Below are 18,535 nucleotides of genomic sequence, written 5' to 3'. Positions count from 1 at the left end.
AATGGCTTCTATTTTCATTAACAGACTCTGTAATTTAGATCATACCAGAACACCAAGATACATTCATCAAATGATCGTTCTTTAAAGAAACGCACTAACTACGTTGTTTGCTTTATGAAGAAGCTGTTTACTTAAAACTTGCATCAAACGATGATTAATTGGATTAATTCTAATAAGCATTTTCATCACAAGTCAATAACGTGGGAAAAGTCAATGTTTGGTGTAACGTCTAAATTATTGATGGCTTACAAGTGTTCACTCTTTTCATTGCTCATATTGTCGACAAAGGAGCACGTTTGATCTCTGGGGTGTCTGCAAAATGAGTTTTTTTCAGTCCATGTATTATTAACGCATTCATGTCAAAATTTCGGAAATCATTCCCATATGTATACAACAGATATCAAAAAATTGAATTTCCCCTACATTTTCTTTTTTAATTAAACGTTGGAAAAAAGTTGAATTTTTTGTTGTTGAACACCAACAAATAAGGGAGAGGAAAAAAGAGGGTCAGGAATTTTTGTATGATCAAAACTGGGTCATTCATAAAACAATATGGTTGTTAACTTTGAATTCTTTACCTACTTTTCTCAATTAGTTTAAGAGTGCAGTGCAAAGATTTCCCATAGTTGCTGTATATATTCTTAAGTGCAAACATATTCACCGTCACATTGGTCCACTTCAATAATCCTCAAAGTTATGCAAAAGTTATTAAAGGATACAATTAATCGATACCTATGTACAAGTATCAAATAACACCAACCTTTTTTCAGAATATCGAAGTAAAAAGAAACTGTTTATTTCAAATTCATTTATGATAATGATAAACGTTTCTCGAATCAAACAAGAACACTAAATCCTTATTAGAAACTTTTGAATTTTTTTTATAAGTTTGATTATAAGGACGGTTTAAAAGTTATTTTCAGAGTGATTGCTTCAATTCAGTCCACAAATAGGTTCACTACGAACAACCCAATCGGCCGCTCCCCAATTTCAGATTATCTAACAGATAATACCTGTTCAGACTTATTAGAATTAATATTTTACATGAAATACCTGATCCACCTAAAAAAAAAAATTATTTGCGTATATTTCAAGAGGACGCAACAAAATTTATTTCTGGTTCGAAAATGATATTCAAGTTAATGAGTCTTGTAATGCAAGCGATAACCAAACAAACACTCAAGTAAGACATCATTAATTATCATTTAGAGATTATATCATATAAACTATATTCAGAATATTTTAAAGAAAGAAAACACTGGTAAAGTGCTTTCTGATATAAGATATGTTAAACAGTGCAATGAGTTTGAATCTTATTTCATTTTAGCAAATTTCTAATGTCGAAGTACATTGCTCTGATTCACTTCTTTAAAAAATTCAGAAGTCGCCACTTTTATTCGTGAACAAAACCATTTCATTATACTTCTTGGGGTTAGTGAGTGTGATTAGTCTTCTGATGCAAGTTAATTCAAGTGACAACTAGCCATGAAAACCGACGATAACAAAACATTTCCTCTGGTAAAACCGGTATTTTGAACCTTATTTGAAGTAAAGTATAATTTATTTTAAGTAATATCAATGTAGGACTTACGCTTACATTTCAAGAGTTTCAAATATTTGGCAACTTAGATAACTCTGAAAATAAAATTTTAATTGATATTTTAACTATTTCAACGTGTTTTCATATTAACATACAATATCATTAAAGTCTTAATCGACAGCAACCTAATATTTTGAATATTCTAAGGGGACATGCCCCTGGCCCCCGCACCCTATCTAAACTCGCCAGCGATACGTCTATATGTATTCCCAAACCATGGTACAATGTATCGTTTGCATGTATTTTTGAAACTGAAAATCGATCAACATGCAGCAGTTTCACGAACATGTGTGATGTTACCATCAAATCAAAATTTGATAGTGCCCGGACGAATTTCTATTACGAAATAGAAAAGTATGAACAAAGCTTTGACGTCAATGCTTTGTAATCCAAAGAATATTTGAGATTTTCATATTTCATCTTTGCTACTACTTTAAAGATATTTATACTAATGGGTATATATATATTTATCAGTGAAATATTGATGTACCTGAAAAATAAACTTATTAATTCAAACGAGTTATATTTACATGAAAGGAAAATATCTATTGATTGATCAATATCAAGCTCCAATTAACATAATGACCTAATTATTCTTTTAATTCATCATAAGATGTGGTTAGAATCAACCTCCCTGACATGATCATCCTAAAAAGGCTTCAGATGAACAGAGCAATAGGTTCGAACTTTTGACAAGACAAAAAAAAGACAACAATTGGCTGGTAATTATCCACCCGTAAGGTTTCAGCAAACACCGAAGACTAATGACGAGCAACCGAAATAGCAATCATGTTTACCTGCTTTTCCTCCGTAAATATTGGACCACGATACCCCCGGACCGATTCATCACTGGCAACAAGGCGGAACAACTAGGTGAACACAACAGAGAAACGGATTACCAAGGTGATTGATCAAACTCCCCAACACTAAGCTGTTCATCTACAATAAGTTAGGGGCCATTAGTGCCTGCCTCTGAACGCACCTCGACTGTTGCATAGAAATGGGTTTATCAGATCAGAGGATGGAATTGTCAAACAATGTAAATTTTACTGGAGGAATGATACTTGTCCTCCCCCATAAAACAATTCGGAATCAATTAATTTTAAAGCAACGATGACATTAGTACAAGGGCCATGGATATTTTTGTTCTGTTTGTCCTACACTGTCTGCATGACTTTGCATATATATGTGTTTTAGCATTGATGCATCTATATTCATCAATGCAATGATTACGAGCAGTAGCCAAGAGCTTAAAAAAGTACTAGAATATCGAGTCATCTGCTGGTCGATGTTATAAAGATGATTAAATGAATGTGTTAAAAACTTATTAAAGTATACGAACATATTGATATACTGACAAAATCATTCAAAATACTTTTAAAATACAGAGTACATACACTGTAAGTAAATATTTATGCATTAGAGATACTGATCAATTTTCATTGCAATGCAAAAAATATTGTTTTTTTTCCAAGAAACACCCCCCCCCCCCAATAATAATATACAATTATTTAATGCTTGAGCAGTCGATAGACCCGAATATTTTTCCCATGGTGCAGGGAACAGCTCAGTATGATCTATTGCCCGAGGCCAACGGCCGAGGGCAATAGATCATACTGAGCTGTTCCCTGCACCAAGGGAAAAATATTCGGGTCTATCGACTGCTCAAGCATTAAATAATTGTTTTATTACCTAATTCTGTGTCTAGTATTTTGTATTTACAAATATAAATTACAGAAGGTTTTCATACCATGGAGATAAATTTTAAGAACAATAGTAAAATAAGCATAATAAAGTTATCTTTTAATCTTTCACTTTTTCTAAAATACGTTGCCGGCCCAATAGATCGCAGTCTATTGACCGGCGGTCCAATAGATCATAGTCTATTGACCGGCGGTCTAATAGATCGCAGTCTATTGACCGACAATTCAATAGATCACTTTCAAATCTGAATACACATACAAAATAGACGAACATTTTTAATTTGTAATAAAACAACAAAATCCCTTTGATTAGGTAATATATGTATTTATGATAAGATTATGATATACGCTCATATGTTGTATTTTAAACAACATTTTTTCGTGATGGTTCACGCTATTGAAATTCTAAATTGAATGCAAAATAGAAGATCTATTCTTAACCCTTGTAAGACGGAAATATTTTTCACTTATACTTTTCCGGGTAACAATCGATAGCCTTGCACATTAATCTTTTCTTGTATTCTTTGTCATAGGATAATGACATGGAAGCAAAGAGTGCGGTAAAGAAGCTCATCTAATGCAAAATTATGATAATCATTCATCTTTTGCTTTAATTAATCAATTGAACGAACGGAAAAAATCCAAAAGGTTTAAAGAACCCCATTTCATGGCCGTATTCATGAGCATAATCTCAGAGTAATGCTTGTATTGTGTGAAGATTAAGAATAAAACTTACCCAGCATCTTTGGTCAAATGAGAACAGAGGTATTTATTTCTCCCTACATAAAACAGAACTGTAATCATAAATAAGAGTGCGTAAACAGAGATTTTATTTGAAATAGTAGAACAGAACATCGACATAAAGCAAGAGCGAAAAAAACGCAAAGAATTATCAACAGGGAACACAATTCAGGTAAGACTTATGACTAAGAACCAAAATTTCAAAGTGCTGAGACAGTTAAATAGTTGTACATGTAGATACACTTCAATTATAATAATGTTAGTAAATGAAGAATCTGTTTCAATTTAGAAATATAATTACAAAAATGAATATATAGTGTGGTTACGAGATATTTTGAAGTGTGCATTGCAATTACTATAATATACTAGTTGAAGAAAAATTTATTATGTAAGTATTCATGTTGTTAACCTTTCAAGTAATATTAAAACAGAAACTTTCGGTGGAATACTTTTTCATTGATAACTGATTGATCTAGAAACGGTTGAGGTGGGGGGGGGGGGGTTATTAAATATCGCTGCTTCCAAAATTATTACACTAAAAGTAAAACCATATCAAAAGTTGGTTGTGAACTTGATTTCGTTTCTAAATGATTGTTTACTTTCCAAGGAATATATAAACTGCTTTCACAGTTTACTGATATGAAGAAATGCTTATAATCTTTTATTTTTTTTTTCATGTATCTTTTTAAATTCTGAGTTATAATACATTTGATCATGAATTTTTTGTTTATTACCTTTATTGGTTCTTATGTATAATACATTTGACACTTGTGTTCTCTATACCTTATGCATTTATAATTCAGACTTGATTGGGGAAATGCTATTGGATTTGAATGCCCCAAAGCTAATCATTGTTCTCCTCTGAGAGATTACTAACAATTCAATGATATACAATTGGTTCATTTATACAAATTATCGCCAGTGAAATACACATTAGGGAAAATCAAATATTACATCTATGAAGAGAAAAAAAATTATAATCATAAAAAAGTCATACGTATATTTGGATTGCTCCGCATGAATAGGCGGGTCGTTGTTGGGGCTGGGTGATTGATAGAAACGATTTATCCATCATATGATTACGTTGGTTTCATATTTCATTCCCCTCGAAAAATGTCAGATTATGTTTATATCAAACAATTAAATTTGTCAAGAGGCAATATAATCATAAAACATTGGATTCAGCGACAGTATGAGCAACACTCTAAATACTACTTGAAATTGTTGTCCTTTTTTAGGCTTTGAAAAATATCAATTTCGGAGAACATTTTTTGCGTGTGTTTGGTTGTGACGCAAGATTCCGCAAAGTAAACCAAAGGTGCGACAGATAATTCCTTTAAAACTCGATTTAAATTTCGTTGAGTTGATATTGGATCAGAGACGTTAAAGTAAGTAAAAGCTGTATTTATTATGTATATACATGTAATGTAGAAATCTGTGTTTTATTGGTGCATTTTTAACGTAATATTTCTTTACACTTCTTTGAAATTTATTTTCCGCCAATTTTTTTGTTGATCAGAGACACATTTTGATGAAATTCAAAGCAATCTTTTGAACATTATTTTTCTTATCAAGCATCTCCAAAAATCTCATCTTTTACATTGTCGTTTTAAGAAGGGCCTTTGTACGAATTTGAATTAAATGCATTCTGCATCGGACATACGGAAGACGAGCTATTCAATACAAACTGTTCTCCTATCACTATTAAGTATCCTTAGAGATCTCTGTCTGTGATTCTTCATACAATCTGTGCGGGGTAGCTTTATTGAATGCAACCCCAATAATTAAGAAATTTAATAGATATCCATTGATTTCCTTTCAGATCACCGTTGACAATGATCTTTCGTATCTGGTGTATAAAAATTACATTTCTAGTAATGAGTACCGCTGCCGTCCCAGTGTACGAATATCAAAGACCTGCTTTTTACGATATACCGGAGAAATTTCTCCCGCAAAAAAGATCGAATAGTAGATTCTTCCGAATTGGGAAGTCCCAAGTGAGTCATTTGCCGAGCACGGACGATATTTTTGTCAATAAGCTGGGGAATATATTTCATAAACAAGATTATATCCCCGATTTAATTGACGAAGAACAAAGGGACGGCTTTAATTCGGGCGAATTTATGACAGACTATATAGAAGACTCTTCATCTCCAGACGACAGATTTGATGGCCTTTCTGGCCCGGCCAAACGAGGAGGGATGTTTCGATTTGGTAAAATGCCATATTTCATGAGAAATGGAAGAACCTTTCTTCAAACATATTACGACAAACCCGGATCAGCTCCAACAACTCAATCTCAGTTTTGGAGAATTGGTTAAGATTAAATGTCGAATTGGTATATCTACTCAAAAAATAAACATATTGTACATTATATTTTCTAAGTTTTCACATGAATAAATTATAATCCTTTGAACTTCAGTGAAGCAGATTATTTCCAAACACAGTCTACTTCAATATTTAAAATCGGTGACTTGCTAACCTTTAAAATCAAAGTAAATCTGGGCAAAGTGAATCAAAATGTCATAAAAATGATAAACTCTTGAATTATGTTCACTTTAGAAGATGGGGAAGCCTTTTAGAAGGTCTTTGATTTCTGTAAATATTTCAATAATAGTTCTTTAAAATAAAACCTTCAAAAGGTATCACTTTTTTGTCTGGCATTAATTCCTAGACAGATTGGAGATATCAGTCGCATTTTGAGATTTCATCAAATACTAAGTCATATTGCGGCAAAAATTGACTGAATTAATTGTATTTTCACCTGATAAAGAAAGCATTTCCCTTAACAGACAGAAAAGCTCAAGTTTATTATAATAAAAAAGTACACATATTTTAAGGCTGAGAAAATCGGAGTTTAAGAGCACCAATAAATAGCATTTCTAAAAGTTCTTACTGTTTCAAAACTTAAGACAATGTTTGCTAACATACAGTTTATAACTGCAGTTTCTAGGCTTGCATATATTGCGACTTAAAAAGGCAATAACGTAAACAATTGCCGAAATCGATTTTCGTATCGTTATACTCAACTCCATATACTGACCCTCGAGATTAGAATGGCTTGTGTGCTTTTTTTTTTTTTGATGGAGTAGACTTGAATAATTTAAGTCTTTCTAATATGCATAAAACAAAAAAACCCATTTAATCCAATTAATCAGTTTTGGTTTTATTATATTGCAAAACTTACCAAAAGCATAATTGTATATTTCAACTGTTTTAATTAACCTTTAGATATCCATTATTTGTTACATTCACATTGGTTTATGCACGAGATAAATTTTGGTTTGATTTTAAAATTCCTGGCAAAAAAAAGATAAGGCAATTTCTCCATCAAAGTTCCTGTGGAAATTCTACCAGGGATCTCAAACGACCGACTTTGACGGGGAGAGGAGACATTCTTCTGTGTGTGCCGCCTCTGCCTGTCGGATGGCGTCGTCCCGTGTGGTCTATTTTCAACGAAGCTCCTGGGCATGGCTGCTTAGGGGAGCTGCACATCTGACAATTTTATAAAAAGGAAAACAAATCAATACCGTCTGAAGTAATTTCAAAATATTTTGATGCATTTCAACTAATCTAAAATATTTACCTATATATCTATTATTCAAAACCGCTGTGCCTAGATGTGCGGCGTGGGATTTATCGTCGTTTGATCACGAACGATTATGAGAAATAATGAAATATAGAATAATGGGTTGAGTTTAAAGGAAATTTAAAACTTCAAAAATATCTGTTTTTCAATAATTAATTGCCGTTCGTTCCAATACATGCCTAACGATTTCAGTTCTTGATAAAAAAAAATATTAAATCGCTTCATTGCCAAGGATCATTGAGTAATTTGTCGATCCAAATTAATGATTGAGGCAAACGCGTGTTTATTCAGAAAAAAAATGGGTAAAGACATGTTTAGCTTATGGTTTATGAATGCTAAAAGAAGTAAACATACTAGAAACAAATTCAAGCAGAAACAAACAACAGTCCTGAAACGTCTGAATTTCTACCAAAAGGTTTTCCCCAAATTTTACAGAATTATCAATGATGACTTTCTGGCATGGATTAAAAACAGAAGATATCGATCTTACGTCAATGCTATGGTTGGACTTGTGCTTTGAATGTTTGTCTTCATCGTGTCCGTATTTTGCCTTCAAACAACGATAAAGTCCAGAGGGTCGTTGGAGTGGGTTGAAATTGTCCAGAACTTCTAACTTAATATAACAGAAATTCTGAAAAGCCTATATCTCAAGAAAACGTTTGAAAACCACAGTCTTCCGAATAAATCAATTTAAGATGCAAGGCCGACTTAAAACTGTTTAGTTCTTTTGAATCACTGATGAAATTCTCTGGTTAATGATATCAAATAGTCCACTTTATTGTCTTAAACCACTAAATCATAATCCTTTGAAAAGTTAACTAACACGTATATGTCATAAAAAGTTTAATTTGTTGTTGTTAACTAAATACAGATGTATAACTTGATTTGTAGAATATTTGGATTTTGAAACCATAATACCTTTTCAAAACTATCCCTGATACTATCCAGTGCTTCGTCCGAGATATCGTCCATTGCTGTTGTTCCAGTGTACGGGAGAAGAAGTTCTTTGGCGGCAATACCTTTGACAAGAAGTGTACCGTTGGGAGCTGGCAGGAATACATACCAGCCACATGGCTTTTCCTCTGATGCCTTTCCAGGTAGAGGAGTCTTACTTGCCTTCTTATTCCCACCATCGAGACTAGGGTCCGGGGATTTGATGTGTCCTATCAGGGCCATTTCCTAACATGTAATCACACGTATATTACTTGGAACTATTTTCACAAGAGTTTGGACTCTCAGTAGAATTCGGTTTTTTTATTTCTTTAATCAAATCAAGTTAAAAATTGCGCCGGTTGCAGGTGAAATATGCACAGATTGCATAGTCTTAGCTCAAACGCCAGACAAATCTTGTTGGGTTCAAAGAGCTATGGCTGAGTGACCAGCAATGAAATAGACAAGCTTACGTCATATTGCTGTTTGACACAACTACCCAAATTACAAGCTCTCGTTAAAATGGTTATAAAGTTCATGCATATTTGTCTATGTGGATACATGAACATGAAATTAATTATATTGAGATTTATACACTATTTCACAGTATTATATTGATAACGCAAATACAAAGTTTGACATGCATGTAAAAAAAAAAACAAGATTGCATTAAAGTTGCACGGTATGGTAACCTTCAGGCATATTGCACAAAGAATGCCATAATTTGCCCTTTTTTAAATTTTTACTACATATCTTTTAATTGATCTTTACATTACTTCAAATTTATGTGGAATTATCACTGTTCTTGAAATTCATAATCAAGATTTTCACAGATGTTCTAGCAATGAATGATCCTATTTGAAATTTTAAACTATACAACGCTAAATGCTCCGAAAATAAAACGGCACTATTGCAGTTGCTTTGCATGAAAAACCCAAAAGGTTGACAATGCAATATAAATGCAGATGTAGGCTTTTGTTGAGTTACATTGTAGATGCACCGGACTTGTTGCAAATCCTCGCAACAAATTGGTTTTGTTGCTACAAATAACCAATCCTGCATTGGATATGTGTGAGAGACAACAAAAATTACGACATGTTAGTGAATTATGTAATGATGTACCTTCTCCATAAGTAAAAAGCAGAGCGCTTTAAACCGTTGCTGATTTTTCTCCAATTCTTCCCATTCTAACTTCCAACAGCTTGTGGCTTGGACGATCATTGGCTACCAAAATGAAGCGCAAACAAATTTTCAAAACAATTTTCGTCGTTTGTCTTGGTAGCATTCGCTATTTGTCTCGGAATATGAAGAATTCTGATGACATTAATTTACTTAACATAACAGTTCCTAGAAATTTACATACCACACCAAAGATGACCGATTCACATATGTTTTGTACAGGTATCGTATCAGTAATGATAATACGGTGTATAGGTATCCACATTCCTGCAGCTTTGCTTGGGGTAGGAAAGGTTTTCATGCTTGCAGATTCCGAATGTACTGTCTATGGAAAAGAAGGGATACTATGGTATAGCTGATGAGAAAAATGAAATTCCGGCAACTACATTTGGTCAAATAAGTACTTACAAACTGTTCATAGAACGGCAGCTGGGCTGGATTTAGGACCCTCTCTTGTAAATCACACCGAATGATAAAGTTACCATTATCTTAATCGAAGACAGAATTAGGATAATTTTCAATTATCATCTGAAAAAATACTCATAAATAACATAGGAATTAGATATATTTTTGTTTTTGCAAGAAGGATTGACGCAGATTACTGATAAAGAAAAAGAATACATTACAAATGTAGAATTCCATCAAGAAATCATTTGTTACTTTAATTTATGAAAATAATCAACATAAATCTTTCAACCGTCGTGATCAGTGTTGTAAACTATTTTATATCAAGACGTTTTCTTTATGTGTAAAGATGCGTAAGGAAATTGTGGTTTTCTTATTTCCATCTTCTCTGTGAAATTACTTTCTAAATACAGAATCAGGCTTTTGAAATAGAAAAAAAAAGAAAATCAGGCCTTGGTCCTTTACCCTCAGTATGCCGACATCTGTAGCTATAGAAACTTGATGAATTAAAAACCCTCATTAAATCAACAGATAAATCAATTCATCAAAAACTGTTTTCATAAGTTTAGATGAGATGTCCGCGCATCTATATGGTAATGATGAAGTTATCCAATTTTTAGGGATTGCCTAATAAGTGTCCTATCTGGAACTTGATACTCTACAGGTATTGGGAACACTTAGGGTGATGGATGAACTTGTTCTCGATCCAAACACTGATGATAAATCGCATCGGAAAGATGCTCTACAATGTTTGTGCTTCGTAAATGAAAACGATGAAAAACGGTCCATACAAAGGACATTGGGCATGGTGCTTTTAGTGAAAAGAAATGTGCCTGGGCGGTCATCAATTCCCTGGATCATCCATAACAAAGCAATGATTAATTGGCCATTTATGGAGAGGTCTCTAATTACTTCTCGAACTCTCACATTCTTTTTTCCAATATGTGTCTATTTTTAATATAGGGTCCCATCAAATTCCTGTTTAACTGATCTCCTTTTTTCCAGAAAATAACATTGTACATGTATGCAAATGTACTTTTGAATTCTATATATCTACTGGTCTCTATGTACATGTATACTATAAACCTTTTTTGCTATATTGTATGATGAATCGGTTGATGATACAGCAGAGAGGTAAAATTTGTCACTCTGTATCAGACGATGTCATTCTCTAAAATTACATGTATTTAGCTACTTCCACACTCAGATTTGTGGATATCTTGCTTACATATACTAGTATCATTAGGATAATATATTGATAATATCACTTCAATACCAACACACTTTAAACAAGGGAATAATAGTCAAAGTTACTTTGGACACAAATGAAATGACCTCGAATAAAACACACGACACTGTTTAACATAGGAAATCTATGTTTAACTCTAAATTTGTTTATATAAATAATATTACTAGTCCATTACTTTTGATACTGAATCCAAGCAAAAGTTCCTTTCTATATCAGTAACTCGATTTGCTACGCTTGATATTTCATTGTATAGAAATCAGACATAAAGTTTAAAGGATATTTAGTTTTCCTTTATTTAAACTTTATCAAAATTTGCTGTATCATATAACTATTTTGATTAAATATGGTGAATTTTACAACTTACACATTACATGTAACAAGTAAATAAATCAGGGTATTGCTTTAATTGCTTCAAAAGACATACATACCAGAAAAAGAATCCTCGGGTAGGACTAAGTGAAGGTGTTCGGTGTCAGTGTCTGTATTCAAAAGCCAGGCATTGAAGAAGTTTTGAAGACTTAGACCGTCTGAAATAGTCATACAAATCGTTCATATTTATTTCATTCTTCATTTCAACCTTAATATTACGTAACTTAAACAGATTGTTAAAAAATTAGAAAGTTTACTGTAGTAAAAAGAAAATTATGTATTTTTATCACTTATTCTAACCACTGCTTGACTTTGTACTTTAGAGACAGTTTACATACAATTACATTGCCTAATCCTTTGGAATTCTCAACAAAATATGTTCAAATGAAATTATGTATTTTCAGGAATACAAAGCTGTCATTCGAAGAAAAAAATTCTGCCATGAAAGTAAAATGTGTTTGAGATTTTTGTTTTTGTAAAATCAAGATGATTGTCTGATTGTAATGATCATGGGGGTGCATTTTGTAATGATGTAAAAGCATTAAATATTTTATTGATGATAATCATTGTTAGTGATATTGTGTTTGTGATGTTAGTAATTATGTTGCTTTTGATATGTTGATGATGATGATGAATATAATGATGATGATGATGATGATGATGATGATGATGAAGCTGATGATGATGTAATTTTGATGATGATGATGAATTAACCTCCGTCTAGACGGACCACGTCCAGAAGTCCACTGGTTGGACTACTACTGTTGGAAGACAAGCCGCTGCTCTGACTCAGACTTGGTATGGTCTCCATCAGATCTTTGGTCCACAAGTCTACCTCCACCAGCTGGACTCGCTGTAGATATAAGACAAAATGTCTTAAAGTAGTTGATACCATTAAAGTAAGGAAAGATGTAAGCAAAAAAAAAATAAAAAATAATTTCTTTCTTTCCACTATCGCCGTCAAAAAAAAACCTTGCTATTTTCTTCACTTGAACTTACATAGATAACAATACAGTAATGGATTTCAGTCAAGCATATTGCGATGTTATTGAGTTTAATATACTCATAATGGATAATTTTAGGATCATTTTACTTGTATATGTGCTTGTGGTTTTTACTTCAGCTTTGAATAGAAACACAGGGGTGACGCTTGCCTTTAGGTTTGTTAGGTCGCTACTTTCCAGAGCTTCCTCGATCTGCTGTTGCATCTTTTTTGTTTGTCTTAACGTCATCAAAACTATCTCTACCTGCTGAAGAACTCCTCGCACCTTTATTCAATGATACATTTCTATTTCTAATTATTGAAAAATATCCAAGAAATAACAAATATTTATCAATAAAAAGTTAATAAAATTCAGTTTATGTCATAATGTACTGTTCCATTTAATTGAAGCACACAATGCAAGCAAAATAATAACCAATTTTCCTTATCGATTTTGAAAACGGCGTCGATTTGATAATGTGATCTAAATGTTATGAAAAGTGTAAATTTCCAGAAACTGACCCTCAAAATTTGTCATCTGGTTAAAATCGATGACTAATCGAGGAGAATTAATCAGCAAATGGGGTTAATTACCCCTCTCTTGTCCAGCACAATGGTACTTGGACGGTACTGGAGACCGGCATGTATTTGATCAGGACAAATTAGCCTCTTTAGGTTCTTGCATAGGGCTGTGATATTAACAATATTGATGCATTCTTGCTTTGTTTATACACGTGATCATTTCATACATCAAAGACATTTTCTCAGACTTCCCTAATCTGTCTCTAGCGATAATTAGCAAGCATTCCGTTGAATGCACTACCATTCTTTTGACCTTTTTGATAAGGCAAATACTTATCAAATATATGCTTATTAACTGGACCAGTTGTACACTATTAATTAGTCTCGATGTCTTATTTATAGATTAGTTATGCATATTAGTATACAATCTATTGATTGTAGGCGGGAGTGGCCCGTGTTTGCTATTTTTTGGTGACGAATACATTGTACGTACACGGTATCTAATGATATTTAAAAATCAATCCTATGGTTGTTTTTAATCCTCTATTCGTTTTGAAAGTAATTATTATTCTGGTACTTCTTAAAATTAAAGATCATACAAGAGTTGACGCACAGAATGCATTGCATTGATATTTGGCGCTATATGTGTAAATAAAATCTTAATTGGAGAAAATAATGTCTGAGGTGAAAAAAGCAGAGGATATTTTGAACAATTTCTTTACTTACATGTACAAGTGAGATATATATATAATTGGTGCACATTTTCTCTTATAATCCTTTTTTATTTTTACGCCAATTTTTATTGCAATTTGAAATAACTTTTGAATCAACTCTGTTTAAGGAAGAAAATTGCATTTTCTCCGCTAAGAGATGCGAATTATTCAATAAGTATATGCATTGTACATCATTGACAAAGGATAGATAATTTTAGAAATACTCCTCAAACTAAGTATATAGATTTATCTATATCCTAATAATGGCAATGCCAAATCTGTAATAAATGAAAATGATCCAGCTTTAGAATCGCTCATTGTTATATCTCACATCTCTATGTTAAGCGTCTCTGTTTTGATCGTTAATAGATTTATTTATTCTAAAGAAGCCAAAAAAGAACAAAAAATAAAAGAGGCAAGATAGGTTTTCATCACACAGAGAGTACTATTCAATAAAACCCACCCGACTTCGAAATGTAATTAAGAAAAAGGGGGAAAAAAATGAAGTTTATGGGAGTTGCATGCGATACCTGGAGACTGTTGAAAGACATATATCTTTGATACTGTCGACAAGCCTCTTCGATGGCTCTGGTGACAGAAGTTTCCGTCTCCGCCGCCGAATTTCTGCTTTTCAAAGCGGATTGCAAGTCTTTTACGGCGCTTTGAATTCTGCCATAATTACTCTTCACATGCGACAGAGGTAACAGAATCTAGAAGAAAATAATGGTGAGGATACATTGAGAATTGCACGAGCTGTACTGAAATAAGGCGCATTATATCATGTTATTGGCGAAGTATTTTGTCACGATGTCGGGAAATTAGGCGTTCTCCGAACATCATAAATAGAAAAATAAGCTGGGTAAAATCGGTATAATATTTGCAATAATTCTCGTTAAGAACTAGGAAATGTGAATATGACACCCAAGCTTGTCAAAATTTACATAAAAAGGGATAATACAGTAAGACGATTAACATCTTGAAAATTTATTTTGTGCTGAGCTGATCACCTGCATGTAACTGTTTACATACGAAAATCACAGAAATACGCTGTCAAAAATATAATAAATATCGGTTCATCGAAAAAATTATTGCATGGTTATGGAATTTATCTTTCATTACATACACGGTACAAGCCTCAACATTTTGTTTGTTTGCGGAAGAGGGGGATGCTACATGTACATCAAGAATGTATTATCGTGCTTGTTGCGTATGTTGAAATCATTAGTAACTTTATTTTAATTTTTGCAAATTCGATCATGGACGACTTCCACATCAACACTGAAGATGTGATGGTGCACTTTTGACCTTATCTGATAATCATCAATATAATTGTACATATGTATGCGTAGTTCTAGCGGAAGGTTATTGGTCAATAGGAGAGGAAGATATAGAATATATAAACTATAGAGTCACTACATTCATAGAATAAAATAACCCTTATTGATCGTAAATCTGCCCCTCCGGGCTGGCTACAGTTATAAGTCGAAGGCGCAACAATGCAAAGTATAGCTGTTCAATCGCCAATTTTCGTAAAAAAAAAAAATAATAATATAGAGATACCAGCAGATAAGTATAATTTTATATCGCATTGCCAAGTATCTGCATTTTTTTTTATAATTACCTCTGGGTAAGATGAAAAAGTCATGATTCCAAACAATGACATTCTGGAGGGACCCCCCAGATTACAGGCCACGGAGAAGAAGTTGCTGATGGCCTCGGTCAAACAGTCCACCATGTCCGGGTCCGAGGGGAAACTTTCACTGTCCACCAGCAGGATCCGGGCTATAACAAAGAATGGTAAATGATTCCACTTTGTATATTTGAAAATGTAATGGTAGTAATGTAATAACAGAATTCATATGTCTTATGAAGTTTTAAGAGAGAGAGAGAGAGAGAGAGAGAGAGAGAGAGAGAGAGAGAGAGAGAGAGAGAGAGAGAGAGAGAGAGAGAGAGAGAGAGAGAGAGAGAGAGAGTATGTTATGTCACCCGCGAGATTTGGATTAAATACTGGGAATAACTTAATAATAAATACTTTGTGTGTGGTGTTTTGAGCGACATGTTTTCTCTAAGGAAGAATCTACTGTAGTTTTTATTGGATATATTTTTTTTTCCTGCTTAACAATCTCAATTCGATATTGATGCTCAAGACCTGTGTAACCTATATGGGTCTGTTAGTTTTTTGGGTTTTTTTAGATTGGAGCAATGCTCGCCGTACAAAGTGGCCAGATCGGGACTGATATTTATTAAAACATCTAACTTAATTTTTTTAATGCAGCTTCTGGTCCCACAAAAGGACAGTTTCTAAAATCCAAACACGTCATATGATTAAATATTTAGGATATGCAGAATTTTCTGCCGGAATTATCTCTTTATAGGATCTCAACAAATATAATAAGATTTTTTGATAAATACTAGTATCCAGTAAAATAATTAAGGACTTTATGTCATGATGAGCCTATTTTGGCCCCATTATGATAATTAATTTTAAAAATATTTATTGCGTTTTTGATTAGTTAAAAGACTTTACCTCAACTTACATAATTTGCATATCTTTTAAATAATCCAGCAAGCAAGAACATTTTAAACAAATTATAATCATAGTTGACTATGTTCATCATATATTTTTACAATTAGAATAAATGAAGTCATGCGACATACATGTATTACATGTATTTTAATTTTATAGTACTGCGCCCATGAGCTTATCAGTGTGACACTATCGGATATAAAGAAAAGTCATTACACTATAAAAAATGTCTGCATTATCTTCAATAAAAAAAGAAACACCATAAAACCAATTTCCCAGACCAATGTCAACTGATCAAAACAATAAAATGACCAGCGTTTACGCGAAAATCGTTATGCACTACAATCGAGTCATATATCTCTGGGGTACTTTCAAAGGATTTATATTTACATTAACTTTCTTTCCCCCTATTTAATTTCATTGATTGATTTGAGTGATATTTACGAATATATAACACAGAAGACCTAATCACCAAATCTGGTGCGTATGAAAACGATATATATCCTTCTGTATTTCTCGAAGAACATGACCGACTCAACTCGCGACGTCAAACCGGATCACGATCGGCCTGATAATTAAATGAATTCAATTTATCTATTTATCATATACCAAAGTTTATATTCATCTGATAACAGAATGAAAAATAAAATTGTGTATTTAGAACTAGTACTTGCAGCGTTGTGCACGATATTCAGCATGCATAACTCATAGAATAAGACAGAGATTTTGAAAAATGGGAATGAAGTTAAAAAATGTGAATATAAGCGTTGAATCATTATTATTTTAGTATTCAATTTGCATGCTCACACCGTTGCAGTTATAAAACGGCATCTTTCAAAAATTAATGATTCAATCAATGCTTAAATCAACTATACAAAGCCTTTGTTTTATTCGATATCATCTCTGGTCCCTATAATGTTTCTTCGCGACGCCCGTATCTTAATTTTAATATGAGAGAGAGAGAGAGAGAGAGAGAGAGAGAGAGAGAGAGAGAGAGAGAGAGAGAGAGAGAAAATTACACATGATGTCTGCAAATACAAATGTATACTGATATACTGTGTCATCTCTACTGATACAGTACACAAAATGTAACTGCAGCAAAGACAGGCACGTAGCATCAGGGGGGGGGGCGGCGGGGGGGGGGGGGGAGGGGGCTCACCCCCCCCCGGATTAGGATTTTGTAAAGTAACGCTTTTTTTTTTGCTTGTCATGAATTTTTTGGATGAGCCCCCCCCCCCCCCCACTGTAAAAAAAAAAAAACCAATGCTACGTGCCTGATAGAAGGGTATATCCAACCTGGTTGTTTTCCAAGTAGTGGTCGGGAATATGTCGAAGTTTTCATGATTACAGACTTCACGTTTTATTTTCTACAACACAGAACATGGAAAAAAACCCACATAAAGTTAGTCCTACAATGTTACTTGATATTTGTGCTACCCTAGGGCCTACATTTGAATATTATCATAATTTCAGCAAACGAAAACTTATCTTTATTTGAATAGGCCTTTATATAAGATTTTCGTGATAAGGTTTGATGCCTTTTTCTAAGAAAATACTTACAGATTGTTGGTAAAGAGGGCAACGACGTTCGTGATATACTTTTTTTTTTCTATTCGGTGCAGCAGACGACAAAAATTACGTCACCGATAATACACACGCGTACGTTACGGCAACGTGCATATGTCTATGCGTTTCCCAAATCAATTTAATTATTAAATAACATTAAATTATAAACATTGGTTGAATTTGAATCAGCCAATACATCTAAAACTGAAAATAAATAAAAAGTTTTAGAAGTTGAATTTTTAATCATACACTTCGGGATTAATACATGTACATGGTCTTCAGAAAAGATAATTTTTACTTGAATAGAAAGAAAGCATTCATTTAAATTATTCAGTTAAATGTTTTTTGCTGAAATGTACCAAAGAGAAGTATATAATTTAACTTAGACAATAATTCGAGTAAGATTTTTTACGGATAACGGAGAAGATACTCGCTTTTAATCGTTATGTTTCACCGGAAG

General features: G+C 33.1%; 1 protein-coding gene and 1 long non-coding RNA gene across 3 annotated transcripts; one reads left to right on the top strand and one right to left on the bottom strand.

Annotated features, from left to right (window-relative positions):
* Positions 1-4,895: 4,895 nt before the first annotated feature.
* LOC109620503 (uncharacterized) lies at positions 4,896-6,418 on the top strand. The gene is made up of 2 exons (XR_002201193.3): positions 4,896-5,432; positions 5,867-6,418. It is a non-coding gene; the product is annotated as an uncharacterized lncRNA (long non-coding RNA).
* Positions 6,419-7,191: 773 nt separating this feature from the next.
* LOC105342723 (meiosis 1 arrest protein) lies at positions 7,192-18,148 on the bottom strand. Of its 2 annotated transcripts, none has more exons than XM_066084584.1 (13): positions 18,070-18,148; positions 17,806-17,876; positions 15,604-15,764; positions 14,513-14,692; positions 12,920-13,033; positions 12,480-12,618; positions 11,825-11,923; positions 10,151-10,194; positions 9,927-10,067; positions 9,686-9,787; positions 8,552-8,812; positions 8,124-8,246; positions 7,192-7,539 (listed from the first exon to the last, which is right to left on the bottom strand). In XM_066084584.1, the coding sequence occupies exons 2-13, from the start codon at positions 17,849-17,851 to the stop codon at positions 7,375-7,377; spliced, it is 1,575 nt and encodes a 524-aa protein (XP_065940656.1). In that variant the 5' UTR covers positions 17,852-17,876; positions 18,070-18,148; the 3' UTR covers positions 7,192-7,374. The 2 variants fall into 2 exon arrangements, with proteins under 2 accessions (XP_065940656.1, XP_011448054.3); XM_011449752.4 differs by having other exon boundaries at positions 7,193-7,539; positions 10,151-10,230.
* Positions 18,149-18,535: the final 387 nt, after the last annotated feature.

This window comes from Magallana gigas, chromosome 5, assembly GCF_963853765.1.
Source record: "Magallana gigas chromosome 5, xbMagGiga1.1, whole genome shotgun sequence".
NCBI classification, from domain to species: Eukaryota; Metazoa; Mollusca; class Bivalvia; order Ostreida; family Ostreidae; genus Magallana; species Magallana gigas.
The sequence above is the reverse complement of the archived record's forward strand: the minus strand, read 5'-3'. Positions and strand labels throughout refer to the sequence as shown.